Below are 22,500 nucleotides of genomic sequence, written 5' to 3' on the forward strand. Positions count from 1 at the left end.
GGCGTCACCACTTCGTCTCGGCAGTTGATTGATGTGTTGAGTTCGTAAGGACGCGGCGACGCCTCTACAGACTGAAGCACAGCAGCGCCGTCTGTGACCTTGTCAGGCACTGAACTGATGGCAGGAAACATCACCGACCCCTCGTCGTTGACCTTTGACCTCTCACTGTCAGATGGCTCAGCGGTCGCTCCAGGATGGTGTCGGTTGCGATGTCTTCGCCGGGTCTTCAGAGGTGACACTAACACACCCGCAGCTCCATCACCGCCGCGTCCGCTCAGATTCAGAGGATCGGTGATGTCTTTGGGAATCAGGATCTCCACTGGGTCCCTGCTTTTCTTGGGAAGGGGCGAGGATTTGGGCGTCTGGGCATTGAGTGCCTTACTGACCTCCTCGTCCAACAGGCTGTTGAGGTTCAGCGGGTCAAAGATGTTCCCGCCCAGCAGGAAGTTGGAGGGCAGAACCGGGTCGCATTCGGAGTTAGCGCGGCGTCTGCGTTTACTGATGCTCGGGTGTTTGAACCCAGCGCTCGTGGTGTAGCGCCGCTTGCTCAGTCTCTGCGCCGTCTCGCCTCGCACCTGCAGGCCATTCTTGATCTGGTCGACATGTAGAGTCCCGTCCTGAGGAGTCTCGTGATTGGCAGGGAGTTCAGTTAGCACCATGTTAGCGGTCACCTCTTCCTGGACGGTGATGGGCTGAGGGTGAGCGTGCAAACTCACCCCACCGGCGACCAGAAGCTCACTCTGAACCACATCCATCAGCCTCTAACACGACTGCACGGATCCTGCAGAAAGACCAGTTAGTGAGCAAAGTCTACTTACTATGAATTTGTTATTAACACTTCATAATTACTTCTCTACAGTCAGTGTGTTAATGTGACCCACGTGATTCATCTGTCACTTATCTACCACCGCCACGCCTACTTTGAATAACTCCGCCCCTGGGAGGATCCACCGTTGCTCATGAATAATACCAGAGAAACGCGAGCACCACACACACACACACACACACACTACTAAGTGCGATCGTTTCTTCGCTTTTTCTCGCGCCGAGAGTAAAATCGCACGCGAAAATCACTCTAAAATGCCTCACTGCACACTATATAAAGCCACTCATCCGCTAGAGATAATGTAATTATGACACGCACTCTCGAAAACAGTAACGCTCGTGCTGTGGCACAGTAAACCCTCGCGCTTATATACGCCAGCTCGGACCGAGACTGACGGGCAGCCGCGTGCGCCAATCAGAAAGCAGGATATGGCGCTAGGGCCCCCTGAATTACCAATGGCGAAGCTCAGAACTAAGGCATGTGTTTTCGGTCACCGCCCCTCTTCGCTGAATAGGTATCCAGCGAACTGCCTGCGCTGACTCGACGCAAACTAATCGATATCATCGATATCAACAAATATCACCTGCAGAAGACAACAATTACCTTTTATAATTAATTATAATTTATGTTTGTGGAAAATCCAGCTGTCGGGATCTCGACACAGGCACTCGTCACATGTGTAAACAAGCCGTGACTGAGCTCCTCAAAACCTAAACTGTCGATTTTAACAGCGACTAGAGACCGAATAAAAATGAAAACACGCGTTATTTGACAGTGACATTGTGCAATGTGAGAAATTAACGCCGACAGTGAGTTTTAAAGACACCCTCCCTCGTTTCTGCAGGAGAAAGGGAATTCTGGGAAATGTAGTCCTGTACCGTTAGTCCACCCTGATGCAGACACCAGTCACATACTCCTCAAGCAGTGACACGAATCTAAGTGTGCTCACTGTCTCCTCGCTTCACTCTCAACAGCAGAGTGAACATGAACCATATTCTCAGACAGTAGAAACAGACAGAGTCTCTCCCTGCGGACACAGATGTGTGAGAAGAGTCTAAACACAGAAAACACACACAAGACCGTCAGAAAGCAGACTGTTCACCAAGTCATAGCATATTTAACTTCTATGTTCACGTAGTGCTGTGCAGTTAAAGGTGCTGTAGGGAAATTTTGTAAAAAAATATTTTTTACATATTTATTAAACCTGTAATTATGTCCTGACAGTAGAATATGAGACAGATAATCTGTGTATAAATCAAGCTCCTCTGGCTCCTCCCAGTGTCCTATTGCCATTTGCAGAAACTCCATCGCTCCCGGTAAAAAACAACCAATCAGAGCTGCGGTCCGTAACTTTGTTTTTGGCTTGTCCTGAATCACTAGGGTGCACCTATAATAAGTGTTTATATTCGGACTATTTTAGATTGCTTCGGGCGTACCACGGCGGAGTAACCCAGTACCTTTGTGATTCTTCATAGACAAACAGAGAGAAGTAGTTCCGGCTACGATGTTCTTCCACAAGACGCAAGCAGTTCTGTTTAATAACCGCTAGAGCGTCAAAAGTTCCCTACTGCAGCTTTAATATCGTTCTGACTGAGTAATTGAAAATGGATGAAAACATTTTTGCGAACATAGTGATTAAGTTTGGAAAAATATAGTTTATTACAGTTCTTTTATTTTTGTATTATTATTAAAATTGTATTATTATTAAAAGAACGAGGATGAGAAGAGTGTTCAGAACACAAATGGAACCATCACATGAAAAATAACATTGTATAATCTTCATTGTGTGTGTGTGTGTGTGTGTGTGTGTGTGAGATGCTGCTTCTGTCCACTAGAGGGAGTGTTCTGTAGGGTCTGACTGTACATACAGACACACAGGTCACGTGACAATACTGTAGTGTTCATGGGTGCCTGATGCGTTCTGTTTGACAGTATTTTTAACAATAGTAGGCAGCACAGAGTACACTATGCAGTAAGCAGTACACTAATAGTCTTTTTGAACACAGTGTCACTCTCCACACTCACATTTGTGATGATACACCAGGCAACTTCCCTGAGCAATGATGCTTGGGCACTTTCCCATGGGGAACACATTTCTATCTGAATCCTTTAGCTTGGGGTCTCACCTGGGTGCCCGTTGCCTGACAACATTGCTCAAAAGTTGCCCTTGTATCATTGCCTTAAAGGAATAGTTCACCCAGAAATTAGCATGTGCTGAAAATGTGTTGACTCTCAGTTCATCTGAGATCAGGATGAGTGTGTGTCTTCATCAGGTTTGTAGAAATGTAGCACTGCATCAGTGTCTCATCAATGGATGCTCTGCAGTGAATGGGTGCCGTCAGAATGAGAGTCCAAACAGCTGATAAAAATCAAGCAGTGTTTAAACAGCTCTAAACAAATACGTGAGAGATAACAGGAGATGCACCTTTTCACTGGAGGAAGAGTTATTATGGATTATGGACTCGTAACTCCCTCAATAAAACATCTGAGACTGTGCTCAGACAGCATTAATCTAATCTCATTTCTTGATTTCTCAAAATAAACATAATACATATTACCGTTGCAGGTATCTGTACCTACTATTGCAGTTATGTTTCAGCAGGTGAACAAACAGACACAAAACTAATAACGTTTGCTAATGGTTGCCTGTTACATTGGTGTACACTGAATATCACTGCCCTCATAAACAGAGTAAGTATGAGAGATGACAGGATGATGGAGAACATCTAATCTTGTGAAATATGTAGTAACTACAGCTGCTCCATGTAATCGTGAAAGTGAAAGTGAAACTAAAAAGCGCTCGCGCACTCAAAAGAAGTTTCAGTGCGAGGTATAACAGCGGTTCCTCAATTATTATCTATAATAATAATAATAATAATAATAATAATAAACTGTCTAAAATATGTGGTGTGACAAGATGAACAGTAAACAAGCTAAAAAACCCAGAAAAACTTTTTTTCTAAGCTGTCACTCTAAAAAACGTAAAGAAAAGAAAAGGAAAAAAGGTTATGCCCCTTCTTTGGCTCTTTCCTGCAGCCAATCACCCTTCAGCAGCTTCTAATGTCAGATCTGAAGGGCTGAGCTTTATGAAGCATCACACACACTTGGAAGGAAGCTCAGTTCAGCTGTATGTTCAGTCTGTGGAGAATCAGCCACAAGGTGGCGCTATATTTACACAAATGCGCCCATTCAGAAGTGGTGAATATTAATACTGGTTCCTGGCTTGTGTGTTTGTGAGGGTCGTTCATGAGCCTCTTGATTTTTGTGTAAATATAGTTATTATTTTGTCCTGTTATGTGAAATAGATTATTCAGAACGGCCCTTTTTGATATGGTCCCCCTGATTCAGTAAAGGGGGTGTAAACTTCTGACCAGCTGTATTCATATTCCAGCCCACAATCACCAGCAACACAGAAAGGACATCTTCTCTGATCTTGCTTTGATATTTTGTGTTGTGACATGAGTATTGTCTTAAAACACAATCAGTTCAAATTCTCATTACAGCAGCATGACAAGAACTGATCTTTTATTTATTAGACACAATAGTGTTTTATACTGTTTCGTGTATTTGTACAGTAATGAGACTAATGAGAATTATAGATGTTTAAACGTGCAGGAAATCTGAAAACTGGCTAAATATGATTTATTAGTCTTAGTCGTTTGATTTTAGGGTGAAGCTTGTCTTCTCTGCACACATGAATGATCAAGCTCAAGAGCCATGCTTGATGCACTTTTGCACTTTGATGTGTCCAAACTTCCTGTTTCAATAGGAAATACGTCACCACAGGAAAGAAACTGTGGGCAGCTATGAAAACAAATGAGAAACCACACACACACACACACACACACACACACACTGATACTGTGACAAATGCTTTAAAAAGCAACAGGTAGTTCCCAGAACAGAACTGATTCCTCAGAACCGGTCTTGACACCACAAAGGCTCATGGGAAACCACTGCATGGAGCTAATCCGAGCGACAGAGACGAGACGTGCATCTGGACGGAGGCTGATGAAGACGAGGATGATGAAGAGTAGGGTTTACAGTCCTCCTCAGGGTATCGAGGTCAAAGGTCAAGCTTTGATTGGCACTGCCATCTTTAAACCAAACAGCAGGAGAGGTCATATCAAAGACACGACCCAGAATGCACTGCAGCAGATGGCTTTGGTAATTATTATAATTTTTTTCATTAAAAACAACATTGTAAAGTAAAGGAAAAATCCTGAAAATGAATGAACTTTTATAAGTTATGTTCAGGAGCAATGCTGGAAAAAATAATCATCAGTGGAAGCGAAAAAATAAATTATGATCATTTTTAGACACAGACAAATGTTGTCCTTCATGGACGTCTGTGTAACGTTTTTAAATGAACTGTATTAGCGTCCTCAGCAGTGATATGATTGGTCTGTGGTCAGGTGTGCACTACACTGTTCTCACAGACTCAGAGAGCGATTATTTAGACTGTCCTTGTTGGGAAAGAAGAGCAATTCAGCCCAAAAATAAATCTGTCGAAACCTAATGCCACTGAACTCTATGAACCAGAAGGAATCTTGTTTCCATGCACACACGCTCTGTGACTGTCTGTGGTCAGAAGGATGCTCTCCTGTGCATGTGTGTGTCCATCAGCTCCAGCTGCTTCTGTGTCACGACCTCTGACCCCTGAGAGACCACATGACTGAGACCGGCGCTGACCTCCGTCTCCTGACCGAAGCCTGACGAGATCCAGCCGTGGCTCTGTGTGTCGTCCTCCGTCCAGTCCCGCAGGTCAGCGATGAGGTCAGGAGGCGGTTCTGCGTGCTGATTGGCTGGTGTGTCTGGTTCAGTCGGACAGGTGTCCAGCGCTTTAGCTGCAGGTCTCAGAGACATCAGCAGCGGACCTACAGGAGGAAACACATGATCCAAGTCTTCTGGAGAGATTTAATTCAGGATATTATAACATCTCTGTCTGATCTTTGGAAGGAGTGACAGAACTAACCTTATGACCTATGACTTGACCTCTTTTCATGGGCAGGCACTCTGTCTATGTCCATCATACAAAATGTTGTAATTATAGTTTATCATCACGCAAAAAAACAGAAAGCACTTGTGAATCTGGTTATGCTGAACACTAAATATAACTGTAGAGAAAATAGTGAAAGTACAGTAGAAGAGAAATGGAATGTTTCAAAGACTCAAACAGGTGTAAATAATGTGCTGTTTGTCTTAAAATAAAGATAACTTTGGTTGCAGTCCATTCAGCATTCAAGATAATCCACACATAATAACATATAATCAACACTGTAGAAATGAACCAGACATCCTCCTCTGAAGAATTCTGCCGTATTAAATGCCTAAATTAGATCTAGGGTTAATGAGAACCGCTCAAACACAAAGTCTTTTAGCGCTGAAAACATCACACAAGTGTAAAGAGAACGAAGCTCAATGTGGTGAAGGTCAGGTCTGATCCAGCGCTTGTGTTTTTTGAGATTACATGCTGATTTCAGGAAACAAACAAACTCTGGATAGCTAGTCACATGACATGTGCCATAACAACATGTTTTTACTATAATTAAGGGAGTTTGCCAAAAACAGGAGGTTTGTATTTGACAGATCAGTAAAGCTTCACGGATAGAAGCAAGGCTTCTGAGCGCCGTGATTTGATTGGCTCTCTGAGCTCTCAGTGATTTAGCTCAGTCCAGTTAGACTCACCTTTATTCTGTCCCATCAGCCACTCATCTGGGGTCATGGCCGGCTCATTTGCTGCGGTCAGGGGGTAAATATCCTCATGAAAACCTTCAGAATGCTGTCAGAAACAACACACACATCACAATCCACCACAGCCTCACTGATATCATGGGGAAGCTACAGTTACACAGAAGCTACTCCCATGTATATAGTCACTGTCCATAAACACAGACTCCTCCCACACATGTCCCACCCACACACAAGCTCCTCCCACAAATGTAAGGTCTTGTGATACACACATAGACTCCTCCCACACACAGACTCCTCATAAACAGGCCCCTCCCATACAAGACTTCAAGTCGAACAAATCTACACTCCTACCATATCCTGGTATTTAATGTGACTTCTGCCGCACATTTAGGAGCTCTTCAGATACACATCCACTCCAACAATTAGACTCCTCTTATACAGGACCCTCCCTTACATACAGGCCCCTCCCACAACCTGGCTCCTCCCATACACAGCCCCTCCCACATATAAAAACTCTTCCCATACATATGAGCTCTTCTCATTCACAGACTCCTCCCACACACAGACTCCACCCACACACAGATGCCTATCATACACAGACTCCTCCCACACACAGACTCAACCCACAAACAGACCCCTTCCACACACAGACTCCACCCACACACAGATGCCTATCATTCACAGACTCCTCCCACACACAGATGCCTATCATACACAGACTCCACCCACACACAGATGCCTATCATACACAGACTCCTCCCACACACAGATGCCTATCATACACAGACTCCTCCCACACACAGACTCCACCCACACACAGATGCCTATCATACACAGGCTCCTCCCATACATGCTTTGTCCATGCATTGCCCCTCCCACACACAAGCTCCTCCCATACATATGTGCCCTTCTCATACACACACAGACTCCTCCCCCACAGGCTCCTCCCACACACAGACTCCTCCCCCACAGGCCCCTCCCCCTCTCACCTTGCGTGGCACACAGAAGCTCAGCGGCTCCAGCAGGTCTCTGACGGCCACCAGACGGTAGAATCTGAAGATCTCGCAGGCGCTGGTGTTCAGGCCACGCTTGGGCATCACACCTAAACACATGAAGCATTGACTCTCCAGCCTGAGCACAGCAGCTCACGCCAACATCACGCTATATGAGTGTGTACCCAAGCCTCTCTGAGGGGACGCGGAGCGGTATTCAGACAGGAACTGAACGTAGGGCTTCACCGCACTGACCGTGTAATAGCGGATGTTGCCGTCTCCCTGCGACACAGACAGAGAGTAAATCATCTTCCTGATCTGAACATCTCATGGATCATCCAGCAGAAAACAGACATCTTGAGAAAACATCTTTTGCAAACACATGCATGTTTGTAGAGGTGATCTAAGTGGCACATAGAGCCGTTCAACACCTTCCCAGCCAGATACAGCATGTGTGTGTCAGCGTCATAGAAGGGGAAAATCACTCCTGAACATCCATCCAGATCCTCCTCCAGTAACGGCTCAGACAGATCCTCCTGCAGACACACACACACTCATATAACACACCCGCTGAACACACACATGTGTGTGTGTGTGTGTGTGTGAGTTACCAGATCCCACAGGACAAACTGTCTCTGGTTCCAGCAGGAGCTTCCAGTGGACACCAACATCTTCAGATCCCACAGGAACAGGATCCTGGACACTTTATGAGAGTGACAGCGAGACTCCTGGGCACAGATGAAGCTCAGGCCTTTATCATTAGAGATCACACACAAACACACACACACACACACACACACACCTGCAGGAGCCGCCCAGTCCGTGGCTCGATGATTCGGATCTTCTTGTCTTTGCAGGCCGTGGCCAACAGACTTCCATCCGCATTAAAACTCAAACACAGCACCAGCTCAGAGTGTGTGTTTATCACACACACCGGCACCTCAGCTGAGTCCAAACGCCACACCAGCACCTACACACACACACACACACACACACACACACACACACACACACACACACTGATGATTTCAAGTGCTCTACACAAACAAGCGTGTCAGAAACATGATCCATATCCACCGCATCAGTACATCTGCCTGCATTCTCATAAGGGATTTTTCTCCGGCTAACACTTAAATTTTGGTTTTTTTTCTATTTAGACTAACAACTAGCAGCTGTCATCGTCAGCATTAAACCTTAATCTATGGTAAAGCACTACGGACATTATGAATTTCGTTGTACTGTCGTGTTGTGCTCCTGGGCACTATACCTCAAAAGCACTTTTTTAAATAGGCGCTGTCTTTATAAATAAACCACAGATTTGAGTTTTAAACAACTACATTCTCGCCTGAAATACTTTTAAAATTACATTTCATGACACAATAACAGTACTATTTCGAAAATGATCTGAATAAATGGTTGTGAAACCCAACCAATGCTGCGTGAACTCAACCAATCAGGATGTTTAGCGCCCAAGTCCCGCCCCCAAAAGTTCCGGAACTTTGAAAAAGTAATCTTGTAACAAAGTAAACATGTAATCTTTATTTATTTATAATTTATTATTATTATTATTGTTGTTAAGTTAGTTTTCATAAACGAGTTATGTTTGGTCTTTCAAGAATTTCAAGTTAATAATAAAACAATTTACGAAAAGTATTTTTAAAGTTTGTGTCATGTGGTGCCCCTGGGCACTGGCCCAAGTGCCCTTATAGATAATATGGGCCCTGAATATAGACACATCTGACATGACTTGATTTGTCGCAAAGCATTGTGGGATTGCCTTCAATATGAAGAGTGTGTTCTGGGCTTTGGCCAAAACAAGCTATCATAGAATCAGGAGTGCGGAGCTGTCTACATAGTGGACTGACTAGTGTGTGTGTGTGTGTGTGTGTGCGTGTGTGTCATACTCTGCAGTCGTAGGCGGAGCTCAGCAGCAGGTCTCTGGCGGTTGGATGCCACTCGATGATTGACACTCTACGGTTGTGAGCGGTCAGATCTTTACTGGGCTCCATCAGATCATCCTTCAGTCCATTCGGAGGAATGTCCCACACCTTCACCTGCACACACACACACACACACACACACACACACACAACGGCTGCTGTCATGGAGTCAACGTGTGCAGCACACCTGAACAGGTGGCCTTGGAAACTGACCGTACAGTCCTCCGAACAGGACGCCAGGCGCAGGTCGTTAAACGGGTCCCACTTGACGTCCAGCACCGGAGCGCTGTGACCGCAGACCCGAGCCTGCAGAGGACTCACACGGCCCGTCTGAAACACACACACATGCTGACACACACACTTCAGCAGAGCAGGGTCGGGTCAAAGGGGTGTGGCCTTACTTGATGGATGGAAATGACAATGAAGGCTCCGCCTCCTGTACACTCGGTCACCACGGCGATGAAGCGTGGATTGACAGCACAGAATTGGTTGTCCTGGACACTGTGTGTGATTGACAGGCCGTGGTAGCACCGCCCCTTCACCGCCGCCTTCCCGATCACATGATGAAACGTCACACGGGAGTGACACTGGGACATCTGAACACACACACACGGCTGACAGGATATGTGTGTGTTTGAGGAAGTTGTGTGGTGTTGAAATATTAATTTTAGAGCTGCAGTTTGTTCCTGTGAGTGTGGTTTGTGTCAAAATAATAATCCATTCTGCTGAAGATCAACATCACGTTAAGGATTTTCCAGCACATGAATCATTGAATATCCTACAAATTTGAGAGATGAATCTTTAATGCTGAAGAGAGATTGAGTTACAGAACAAGCCGTTACAACAGAGAACATCTGACATTTAACCTGAACACCATTCTCACGCTCACACAACTTTCTCCATCATCTGCTCCATCACAGACGCCTCCCTTCAACTGACGCCTGTTTAAAAGCTGTGGATGTTATAAATGTTCGGTTCAAACCCAAGCTTTCAGACCTCGTTAGTCACCAGTGTTATTTTAGGATTATTTACTGTATTTAGTATACTACTATAGTTGCTATTTAAGTCTGGAATTAGATTATTTATATTTTCATTTATTATTAGTTTAGAAATATTACTGTTTAGGTTTAATTCATTTTAATTAAAGTAAACAAAAAAATTAAGCTTTATTGCGCTTAACAAAAATGTTTAAATAGTCTTAGTTAGAGATAATAATCCTGCTTCTCACAGGATTCGAATGAAAAACATCTCATTGATCAATAATCTACAGAAAGCCATCACTGCCTGTGATTATGTGAGGGTTATTAATGAAAACACTTCTAGTGCTGATGTGAATCAGTCTCACTGATGGTCTGATCACAGACGGAGTCAGAAAACATGATTTCTGGGAAGATCAGAAGCAGCAGTCCAAACGTTTCCTCAGAATGAGCTTTACATGGAAATTACACCCAGATATCATCACGTACTTAAGCTGATGTCATTTCACAAAATATCTTCTTTTGTTTTCTACAGAACGATCTGAGAGCGAGTAATTACTCACTCTCAGGTCGTTCTGTAGAAAACAAAACATGATAGCACACATACATCTAGGAGACGTCTATTTGACATATACATTTACATCTGCGTGATGTATTTTTTAAGCTGTTTGCTCATCTGCAATACATCTATTGGACATCTCCTTTTAGATGTCAAATAGATGTCTATTAGATTTCTTTAAGATGTTTTAGAATAAGTGATTTAGAATGTATATAAAACTGACATCTGAAAGACGTCTGTCAGACATTTGTAGATAGCAGATGCTTTCCAGATCAACAGATCTTTAACAGACATCTTGCAGACGTACGTGTGCTATCTGGGTAAATGATGACAGAATGATCACTAATGGGTGAACTGATTAACCCAGATATCACAGATACGTCTGCAGGAGGTCTGCTAAAGATCTGTGTGCAAACATCTGATAGACGTCTGTAAGATGTCAGTTTTACATTCATTCTAAACCATAAAACATCTTAAATACATCTTCTAAACATCTTTGTGACATCTGATAGGGAACGTCCTATAGACGTGTAGCAGATGAGCAAATGCTCTAAAAACACATCTAGCAGATGTAATGCAGACTCAGAGTCGCTGTGATGTGCTATAAAGCTGCTGAGGTAATTATAGAAGAAACGCTTCTCAAACAGAATAATGCACGAGTCACCAGCGTCACGTGACCAGAGGCGCTTTCTCAAGAACTGATATTTCTACACAAGCCAGATCCTTCCGGTCAACTTCCTTCTGCTTTCTGAGAGTTAGTGAGTTTGAGTCTGTCTTACCTTCAGTCACGAGGAACCCGACATCACCCTCCGACATCTGCAGCGACAGGAGTGTGTGTGTGTGTGTGTGTGTGTGTGTTCTCTCAGATATCAGGAGGCACGTCTGATTAGCGTCAGTGTTCATGAATTAATGATGATGACTGAAATAATGAGGAAAATACATTGTGTGTGTGTGTGTGAGAGAGAGAGTTCAATGACACCGACTCAATCAACACTCGTCTGGGGTTTATTTGACACTTTACAGCAATCGACACACATTCAGACTGACTCGGCCACAGTCATAAACACAGGCTTGTATGAGGAGGAATCAAGCGCTGAAGCGTCTCACTGGGGCCCGGAGCCCTTCTGCACGGCCGGTGAATGTCTGGATCCGCGGCGCGGCCCCGAGCCGATGCGAAGCCGTCACGAGCTCATGAGGAGCGCGCTGATTGGAGCGTCACGCCATCCAATCAGAGCTCACGATGCGGGTCCGTCGGCCTCCAGCTCGTCTGTGATCATCAGTGACAGCTCAGTGAAGCTCGGCCGCTCATCCGGTTTCTGACAAACACACACACAACAATCACACCATTCGTATTTCACAAAAAGGAAAACATTGTACATACACATGCAATCCAAATAAGTTATGCTTATTTTTCCATTGTTATTCAAACAGCAACTAAATTATACTGAGAAACTGAGCAAGGCTTTTTTCTTTCTCAGTAATTGAAGTTTTTATCTGAATGAATCTCTGAAGGAGACCGACTGTCTTCAGAAAAGTGTCAGTGGAGTTTTAAATCTGATAAAGTCAGGTGCTGATGAGTGCAGCTGCTCTGTTTACTGCAGTTACCAGGGAAACCCTTGTATTTCTGTTGCTCTAAAGCGCCTCCTGCTGACAGAGAATGAAAGTGCATTTTCAATAAGCCCATCTGTATTTTTTGTTCAGACCAATGTGAAATCCACACAGATAACCCCGTTTTAAGTTAACATAAAAATGTATACTTTAGTCATAGTGAGTTTTCTTTAGAAATTGTTTTTTTTTTAATGCTCAGTTGTGAGTTTGATCTTTTGTTTTTGTGAAAACCTGTATCTCAAATGTAAATTGATCGCGATTTTGTGTTCTACAACATGAAAGAAAGCAATTAATGTACATGAAAAATGAAGAAACACTGGATGTGGCACCACTGAGCAGCAGCATCACAACAAAAAAAGGTCCTTAGGGTTGTTCCAGGTAAATGTGTGCAAATGTATGAAGTACATGTTTGGAGTGCAATTTAGGAAAAAAGAAGAGGGGAAATACGCAAAGATAAACAGTATCTATAACTCTTCCTTGCTAATATATCACTAATGCTATGCACTTACACCCAGGGCAACAGCATTCCTTTGTCTGAACAACTTATATAATCAGACAGTAAAATGTGATTTTGTAACAATGTCATTTTTTTAAACAAACGTAACATTCACTTTATAAATTTTTTTGATATATATATATATATATATATATACAGTGGGGATCGAAAGTTTGGGCACCCCTTGCAGAATCTGTGAAAATATGAGTAATTTTCAAAAAATAAGAGAGATCATACTAAATGCATGTTATTTTTTATTTAGTACTGTCCTGAGTAAGATATTGTACATAAAAGATATTAACATTTAGTCCACAAGACAAAAGAATTGCTGAAATTATTAAAATAACCCCACTGTTTTCACAAGCTCAAAGTCTAGCGAGACTGTGACATAATACCCACGCAAACTAAAAGAGTTAGTGGAGTCTTCAGCTGGCTGGTAACATTATTTAGCAGCTGTAATAACATAAAAATCTAAATAAAAGAGTGAAGGCAAAGAAATGCAAATTGATCAGCTAAAGCGGTTAACCCCACAGGCGTAACCATCAGAAGAACGTCCTGACACACACTGAGGTCCCTAATGTCAGTGAGGCTGTGAAGGACTCAGTCCTTACCTCCATCCAGCACATCTTCATGATGCTGTAGATGTGTGGAGCCGCTTTCTGGGGCCGATAGAGCCGGTGTCCCTGAGTGACCATCATCACCACCTCATGGTTCTGATTGTGTTCGAACGGCATCTTCCCCTCCGTGAACACCTCCCACATCAGCACACCTGAGGAGCACATCATCATCATCATCATCATCACTTCCATCTTCACCACCATAATCTTCTTCACAATCACCACCACCATCATCATCATCATCATCACCATCACCATGTTAATGACTTATTTCTTAGCTTCTGATTCTGGTGCTCTCTCGATTCTCATCTTACGCGATCTTAGTTCAGCCTTCGACACTGTTGACCAGATGCTTTTACTTACCTGGAAACTGTCTTTGGTGTATCCGGGACTGCCCTAGATTGGTTTAGGTCATATTTTATGGGTCGCAGTCAATTTGTTTTAGGGATGGTTTCAGATCTGATGTGGATCCTGTTTGTACTGGAGTCCCACAGGGCTCAGTTCTTGGACCCCTGCATTTTAGCATTTATATTTATCCTCTTGGTCAGATATTAAGATCCCTTAACTTCAGCTACCACTTCTATGCTGATGATTTATACTCAGATTTATAAACATTCTCAGCCTGGTCAATTTGTGGATGTCCCTCATCTTTCCAACAATATTTCTGAGATTAACTGTGAATGTCAAAAAAATTCTGTGTCTGAATAGCTCTACAACTGAGGTTTTCTTTCTTGGCTCTCTCCACTAACTGCGAAATGCTGCTTCTTTAGATCTATCAGTTGATGGTGTTGCCCAGAGCTACACAGTAAACTAAAATATCTTGGTGTTATCTTTGACGACACCCTGTCAAAAAATTTAATAATTCTTTTGTTTTCTCACGAATTGTTTTTTCTCTCCTTTAGCTGTTTTAAAATTTTCCTCAGATCATTCTTTTTCAGAAATGCTATTATTTGATTAGTTTTTATTGTATTGTTTTGTTATTTGAATTTATAGTATATTGTCTTATATTGTTGTGTTTTCCTTTTTCTAAGCTTTCATGTACAGTGCCTTGAGAAAGCAACTTTTAAAGGCACTATATAAAACAAATGTATTATTATTATTATCACCCTCATCATCATCATCATCATCATCACAATCATCGATGTGCTCATGCAGCGTCACAAGGTGATCTACACACCGAATGACCAGACGTCAGATTTGCTGCTGTATTTGCAGAAGTTGAAGACTTCAGGTGCGGACCACTTGACGGGGAACTTGGCCCCGGAGGAGCTCCAGTACTGATCGTCCAGAACGTACCTGCAGGACAACACAGACACTATTATTTCTGTATTTTAATTCAATATACACTCTCTCATATTTTGTATTTTCATGGGATTTTATGGTACTAGATAGTGGTAAATAGTGCAGTATTTGTCTATATTGAATGCAGAAATAAAAATATATATATTTATTATCTCCGATAAAGTGGATAATTCCGGTCCTTGATTCTGATTGGTTGAGCTGTGTTCGAAGCTGTTGTAAGTTACTCTTCAAACATACATCTTTGTTTACTTCTGTGTGTTGCTCGGCAACCACTTTGTTTGAACCACAACTGTTTCTGAGGAACTACTTTGTTTGATGAAAGAATACTGTTTTTATTAATATCACTACACGTTGTTTGCTTTGTTTTATTCTGTGAAATCTTACTATGTATATGGAATAACTCTGCTTCACATCGTACCTAACAAATTTTTTTTGCTTTATTAAAGCATTAAGCATGCACATTATAATGCACTGTATGATCTCATGAATAATTGTAATCAAAGTTATAAAAAATGTATTCATTGTTACACTTATAATGCATTGGACATGACAGACAAACCGTAAAATACATTTTAGTTTCTTTACAATTATGAAGATGCATTACAATGTAAATTATGAATATCTTTATAATGAATTATACATAAAGGCTTTAAGTAAAGTGTTACCAAATATTTAATATTATTTACACTTAATACAGTGCTTCAGGTAAAAATAAAGCAAAGGTATTTAAAATATAAGTCTAAGTCTAAAACAGTAAGTTTTGTACCTTTCCAAATACAACAGATAATCTTTCCGTCTAAAATGAGTGTAGTTAACGAGCAGGACGTGTCTAAATACTAACAGACGTGGGTTATAAAGCAGACGTTCAGATACCTGGTCATCCCGAAGTCGGAGACCTTCACCACCAGCGAGCTGTTGACCAGACAGTTTCTGGCCGCCTGAGAAAACACCAGAGCAGCCACGAGACACAGAGCACAGTAAGAAATGAGTTTTGTAAACTGATCAAAAGTGACAAAAAGACATTTAAAAGATTTCGTTAGCACTTTATTTTACAGTCCTGTTCCTCATGTACATACTATGCACTTATTAATGTTATTACAATAAATAGGTAATAACTGTGAACCTAACCCTAACCCTAACCCTACCCCATTGTTACCTTATATTACCAGTACTTTCTTAGGTAAGTACACTTTAAGTACACTTTAAGTACACTGTAAGTACATGTAAGTAAACATACTGTAAAATAAAGTGCCACCAAGATTTCTATCTCAAATAAATGCTGTTCTTCTGAACTTTCTGTTCATCTGTGAATCCTGAAAATTAAAATGTATCACAGTATCCACAGAAATATTGAGCAGCACAACTGTGTTCAACATTGATAATAATCTTCATGTTTCTTGAGCAGTAAATCATCATATTATTCTGATTTCTGAAGATCATGTGACACTGAAGACTGGAGGAATGATGCTGAAAATACAGTGGAGCATCACAGAAATACATTACACTTTAACACAGATTCACAGAGATTCAATGAAAATATTTCACTATTTTTACTGTATATAGCTTTGCAAAACATCACTGAGTCCAGATTGTCTGAGCCCTGCTGTACTACATAGTTTTCATACTTGTGTTTATAGTTGGTGTTTAATCTGAGCAGACACTGACAGCTTTGTTTGGTTCAGTGTGTGTGTGTGTGTGTGTGTGTTCCTGACCAGGTCTCTGTGGATGAAGCCGTTCTGCTCCAGATGCTGCATGCCCTGGCTGACATCGTGGCAGATTCCCAGCAGATCCTCTGATCCCAGCGTTCCTCGGCGCTGACGCAGGTAGTTGAGCAGGCAGCCCAGCTCCATGAACTCAGTCACCAGGTAGATGGGCTTCTGCTGCGTGCAAACGCCGTACAGCTGCACCAGGTTCCGGTGAGACAGGTTCCTGAGAGCACGGATCACACGTGAGGAACATCTGCTGACATCTGCCCTACGTGTGTGTGTGTGTGTGTGTGAGACGCCTACATCATGATCTTGGCTTCCTCTATGAAATCATCTTCACTCATGGCTCCTTCCCTGATGGTTTTAATGGCCACTTTATGCTGCGCTCTCCATTTTCCCAGCCGCACCACTCCAAACTGACCACTGCCCAGCTCCTTCATGAAGGTCAGCTCCGACGGGTTGATCTCCCATTTATCTGCACACACACACACACACACACACATCATGGACATAATTAGAAAAGATTAAGGTCCTGAAATAAGCAGTCACACTTGTTCTTTCCATCGTGAAAAATGACCGAATAGAAACGAATGGAAACAGATTTCACCTAGTGGAAACGTTTAGAACAGCAGCCAAACATGGTTTTTTTTGTGATCTCAGCTTCAAATTTGGAACACAACTCTTCTAGATTTATGGCTTTGATTTTCTGACAATTTTAGAGTAGAACATGTTTTTATACGTTTTTAACTTTTTTATAACTTTTGACAGTTAAGTGTATGATAAATATAATTTAGTATCATAAAATGCCCTAAATATACAGAATATTAAATAAAATTGTCACACAAGCACATAATACCTGGTTGCAAAAATTTGGTCTCCTTATTTAAATGTGACAGTTAAAGATACAATTTGTAAGATATTTGCAGCAAAATATCCAAAAACCAGTAGGCTAGTGTTATATATTTTGTCCAGCTGATTACTAACAATATCTCTAATGTTTTCAACTGCTTGTAAATCATGAGAATATTCCCATTCTAAACAGTGACACGGGGCAGTGCAGTCACCTGTCAATCACGTCAGTTACCCTTAGTTACCGCCTTTACTGACGTAGAAACCACATGACAACAGTGTCGTGGACAAATGCAGAAGTAGCTTCGCGACAAACTTCAACTAGAAAGAGCTGCCGATCTCACTTGTGTTTTACTCGACAGGTGAGTAGTTTTGATTCGTATCTTTACAGAAAACGTATGATACTATATCGATCAACAAGATTAGTATTATGGGGCATACACGCCAAACGCGGGGCATCGCGTCTCTAGACCAGCACGAGGATGTGGTTTACAGTCTGCATATATCGGTTGGTCAGATCTGGAAAACTTGTAGAGTGTGACGTCCATATTGTCACATGTGAGTGAAACGCATTATCAAAAAAAGAAGAAAATATGTAGGGCGGGTCTTGATTCTGTGCATCAGTTGCTGATTGGATGTTGAGATGTGGGCGTGGCACTCAGAAATGAACATGACACTGATTATTTTATCTTCAGACTGTGATCCCATCCAGTCAGAGCAGATCAAACATGTCTAATACTTTGAGCTGACATATATTGTGTGATGATCAGTTTCTCGCTGTATTCATGTTCAAAGTCCATAAGAGTGTGTTTTAAGATCTGTTGAGGATGTGTTTTTCAGCCATTAGTGTGTTACCATAGCTGAATCCTGCTGTTTTAGGAGCTTCTCTCGTCTGATCACCAACAGGATGACGGAGCCTGGAAACAAGACCTACACACACACACACACACACACACACTATTACACATTTACATAAAAACAGTTCTGCTTTACTGTAACAGTAATCTGTGTGTGGGTGTGTGTGTGAGAGTGTGTTGTACCTGCAGCGTTGTGTTTGTGGTACTCTATGAGTTCAGGAATGCTGTTGAAGATGTATTTCTCAGCCAGGTAAAACTGTTTTGGTGAGCTGTTTGTTTCTTTAATCTGGTAATGTCTGATTGTAGCTGCTCCATCCCTGAAAACCAGTACATTTAACACATACCATCACCACCACATCATGCGGGTATATGTGTGTGTGTGTGTGTGTGTGTGCATGTCTATGTGTGTGTGTGTGTGTGTGTGTGTGTGTGAGTTAATTACAGTCCAATCTCGAATCTCCCTTTTCTGTCCAAGATACTAGAAAAGGTGGTATCCTCACAATTTTATTCCTTCGTAGAGAAAAATGGTATCTGTGAGGATTTCCAGTCAGGATTTAGACCGTATCATAGTACTGAGACTGCTCTCCTTAGAGTTACAAATGATCTGCTCTTATCATCTGATCGTGGGTGTATCTCTCTGTTAGTTTTATTGGATCTTAGTGCTGCGTTTGACACAACTGACCACAACATTCTTTTGCATAGACTTGAACACTTTGTTGGCATCAGTGGAAGTGCATTAGCATGGTTTAAATCATATTTATATGACCACCATCAGTTCGTAGCAGTGAATGAAGATGTATCATATCGATCACAAGTGCAGTATGGAGTACCTCAAGGCTCAGTACTAGGGCCGCTACTCTTCACGCTTTATATGTTACCCTTGGGAGATATCATCAGGAAACATGGTGTTAGCTTTCACTGTTATGATCAATATATCTAAATTACGGCCTATGCTCTCAATGTCAAATGGAGAAATGTTAATCCATGCATTTATGACCTCAAGGTTAGACTATTGTGATGCTTTATTGGGTGGTTGTTCTGCACGCTTAGTAAACAAACTACAGCTAGTCCAAAATGCAGTAGCAAGAGTTCTTACTAGAACCAGGAAGTATGACCATATTAGCCCGGTCCTGTCCACACTGCACTGGCTCCCTATCAAACATCGTATAGATTTTAAAATATTGCTTATTACTTATAAAGCCCTGAATGGTTTAGCACCTCAGTATTTGAATGAGCTCCTTTTACATTATACTCCTCTACGTCCGCTACGTTCTCAAAACTCAGGCAATTTGATAATACCTAGAATATCAAAATCAACTGCGGGCGGCAGATCCTTTTCCTATTTGGCGCCTAAACTCTGGAATAACCTACCTAACATTGTTCGGGAGGCAGACACACTCTTGCAGTTTAAATCTAGATTAAAGACCCATCTCTTTAACCTGGCTTACACATAACATACTAATATGCTTTTAATATCCAAATCCGTTAAAGGATTTTTAGGCTGCATTAATTAGGTAAACCGGAACCGGAACACTTCACATAACACCCGATGTACTTGCTACATCATTAGAAGAATGGCATCTACGCTAATATTAGTCTGTTTCTCTCTTATTCCGAGGTCACCGTAGCCACCAGATCCAGTCTGTGTCCAGATCAGAGGGTCACTGCAGTCACCCGGATCCAGTACGTATCCAGACCAGATGGTGGATCAGCACCTAGAAAGGACCTCTACTGCCCTGAAAGACAGCGGAGACCAGGACAACTAGAGCCCCAGATACAGATCCCCTGTAAAGACCTTGTCTCAGAGGAGCACCAGGACAAGACCACAGGAAACAGATGATTCTTCTGCACAATCTGACTTTGCTGCAGTCTGGAATTGAACTACTGGTTTCGTCTGGTCAGAGGAGAACTGACCCCAACTGAGCCTGGTTCCTCCCAAGGTTTTTTCTCCATTCTGTCACCGATGGAGTTTCGGTTCCTCTGGTTTGCTGGGGACATTTAATATCCAGCGATATCCTCGAGTTGATTGCACAGATACTATTTAAACTGATCTGAGCTGGATGATGACATCACTGAATTCAATGATGAATTAATTTTTTAATTGAAAACTGAGTGTTTACTATTGTCCTTCTGCATTGACTATTTTCCTATTTTATACTGTAAAGCTTCTTTGACACAATCTGTATTGCTAAAAGTACTATATAAATAAAGGTGACTTGACTTTTATGTGTGAGTGTGTGAGTGTGTGAGTGTGTGAGTGTGTGAGCGTGTGTGTGTGTGAGCGTGTGTGTGTGAGCGTGTGTGTGAGGGTGTCTCACCCTGTATTCCTGGTATACAGTGACACAGTGTACGTCCCTGTATTGCTGGACACTCGAACCATAAATCCACCGTCTTTAGCCTAAACACACACACACACACACATTAATAAAGTATGTTTAACACATATTTTCCTGAACAGTCACACAGATATAGACACACACACCTCTTTTCTGAGCTGCTCTTCAGCTTTGTTGCGATTTACATTTTTACAAAACCATCTGAAACACAAAACACAAACATAAACAAGTGAGGTTTAAAATCTGACTATAGAATACAACCCTAAAAAGCAAACACATACAGTGCTCATGCGTTTGCACACAGGTGAATATTTCAATCACTATCTGAAGCTGATGGACATCTGAAGAGAGCAGAGCTGGAACACACTGAAAGAAATCTGGTGCTGGATTCACTTTGAAACCATTTTCACTCAGAAATACAGAACAAATGATATAAAAAATCAGCAAGTAACACATTGAATTAAACCTGAGAGTTATAAATTGAACATTTTAAAACAACTCAAATATAAAAGTTTTCATTTGTCACACATTGTCAACATCACATCGTTCCCTGAGCTCTGTCTGTGTGATTTCATCACTGTGCTCGTACTCCAACACGAGGAGAATCATGGGATTGATTTGACTCACATGAACTGCTCCAGCGTGTCTGATTCCTTCTCAGTCACGTAGTTGCTCGGGATGTAGCCTTCCTCTCTAAAACACACACAACACAAATATAATCAGCCAGTAAAAACATACACAATTAAATTAGCAAATGAGGAAGATCAGAGGAAAGTTTGAGGAAATGATCAAAACTCATAATTCTTTGAAAATCATGCGGTTGTTTGACCGACGGTGAGCATCACTGCACTTTAGGTCATTATAACTATCACCACATACAATGATGTTAAACGTGTCAGGTCCTGTATGGCTACATTCAGTAATTTCATAAAGATGATAAAAACATTCTAATAAACATCATTAAGAGTCTATAATCCATAATAACAGTTCCTCCAGTGAGAAAGTGCATCTGCTGTTGTCTCTCACAGATTAGTTTAGATCTGTTTAATCGCTGCTTGATCTGTGCAGATTTCTCTCCTGATTCAGACCAGAACACTTGTTCACTGGAGGAAGTGTTATTCTGGATTATAGACTCTATGTGTTTGAGTTAAAATCATCTTGTGCACTGACGCACCCGTGTTTGTCCCGTGCTTTGTACCAGTTCACGTCACACTTCTCCAGGATCACATACTCCTCGCCCTTCCTCAGCGTCAGATCATGAGACTCCAGTCCCTCGAAGTCATACAGCGCGATGACCACTTCCTCTTCTGGGCCCGCCTCTTCCTGTGCCATCTCACCTGCGGGTGGGGGGGGAGGAGGGGGCCGGCGTGTCTTGGATGAAGAAAGATTAATTAATCATGTTCATATGTTTTGATGAATGAATGAAGTCACAGGGACAGGCAGGAGCTCACCGTGCTGCTCTCGTCTCCAGGAACAGGAGGAAGAGGTTTGCGTGAAACTGTGAGGATGAGAAATATTCATTTCTGTGATTGACTGAGGGCTGAGGGTTAAAACATCAACTTCCTGTAGCAACACGAAAGCTTTTGAGCCACTTCCTGTGGGTGTCGCCCCATCAGTATGAAAACACATGCAAATTTAGAGAATATTTCATGTGAAGCTGAAATGTACATGAAGTGTGAATAACCAGCCGCAGATTGATTTTCTCTGTTGTAACATGTTTAGCAAAACTGTGAAGATAAGT

At 42.1% G+C, this 22,500-nt stretch overlaps 3 protein-coding genes across 5 annotated transcripts in view; all 3 read right to left on the bottom strand.

Annotated features, from left to right (window-relative positions):
* mepceb (methylphosphate capping enzyme b) overlaps positions 1-1,212 on the bottom strand; it is a 3,620-nt gene extending 2,408 nt beyond the window's left edge. Inside the window, exons 1-2 of one of the 2 annotated variants that reach the window (XM_026237301.1) lie at positions 921-1,212; positions 1-781 (exon numbers count right to left, since the gene is read on the bottom strand). The exon at positions 1-781 is cut by the window's left edge and continues 718 nt beyond it. In XM_026237301.1, coding sequence (XP_026093086.1) covers positions 1-755 — 755 coding nt within the window. In that variant the 5' untranslated portion in view covers positions 756-781; positions 921-1,212. Of the gene's footprint in view, positions 782-881 lie in introns of both variants that reach the window. The other variant, XM_026237300.1, reaches the window with a different exon arrangement.
* On the bottom strand, positions 882-10,412 carry coro2ab (coronin 2Ab). Its single transcript, XM_026237307.1, has 11 exons — positions 9,854-10,412; positions 9,666-9,782; positions 9,417-9,566; positions 8,315-8,482; positions 8,124-8,240; positions 7,944-8,048; positions 7,698-7,794; positions 7,510-7,622; positions 6,515-6,608; positions 4,652-5,703; positions 882-1,009 (listed from the first exon to the last, which is right to left on the bottom strand). The coding sequence occupies exons 1-10, from the start codon at positions 10,046-10,048 to the stop codon at positions 5,414-5,416; spliced, it is 1,446 nt and encodes a 481-aa protein (XP_026093092.1). The 5' UTR covers positions 10,049-10,412; the 3' UTR covers positions 882-1,009; positions 4,652-5,413.
* Positions 10,413-11,977: 1,565 nt separating this feature from the next.
* tec (tec protein tyrosine kinase) overlaps positions 11,978-22,500 on the bottom strand; it is a 16,373-nt gene continuing 5,850 nt past the window's right edge. For both annotated transcript variants that reach the window (XM_026237297.1, XM_026237298.1), the window contains 13 exons: positions 22,211-22,257; positions 21,934-22,130; positions 21,387-21,452; positions 20,906-20,960; positions 20,742-20,821; positions 18,607-18,740; positions 18,422-18,496; positions 17,021-17,192; positions 16,724-16,940; positions 15,885-15,949; positions 14,887-15,005; positions 13,704-13,861; positions 11,978-12,304 (listed from right to left, as the gene is read on the bottom strand). In XM_026237297.1, the coding sequence (XP_026093082.1) occupies positions 12,224-12,304; positions 13,704-13,861; positions 14,887-15,005; positions 15,885-15,949; positions 16,724-16,940; positions 17,021-17,192; positions 18,422-18,496; positions 18,607-18,740; positions 20,742-20,821; positions 20,906-20,960; positions 21,387-21,452; positions 21,934-22,130; positions 22,211-22,257 (1,466 nt within the window). In that variant the 3' untranslated portion in view covers positions 11,978-12,223. The remainder of the gene's footprint in view (positions 12,305-13,703; positions 13,862-14,886; positions 15,006-15,884; positions 15,950-16,723; positions 16,941-17,020; positions 17,193-18,421; positions 18,497-18,606; positions 18,741-20,741; positions 20,822-20,905; positions 20,961-21,386; positions 21,453-21,933; positions 22,131-22,210; positions 22,258-22,500) is intronic.

Source organism: Carassius auratus, chromosome 48 (genome assembly GCF_003368295.1).
Source record: "Carassius auratus strain Wakin chromosome 48, ASM336829v1, whole genome shotgun sequence".
Taxonomy (NCBI): Eukaryota; Metazoa; Chordata; class Actinopteri; order Cypriniformes; family Cyprinidae; genus Carassius; species Carassius auratus.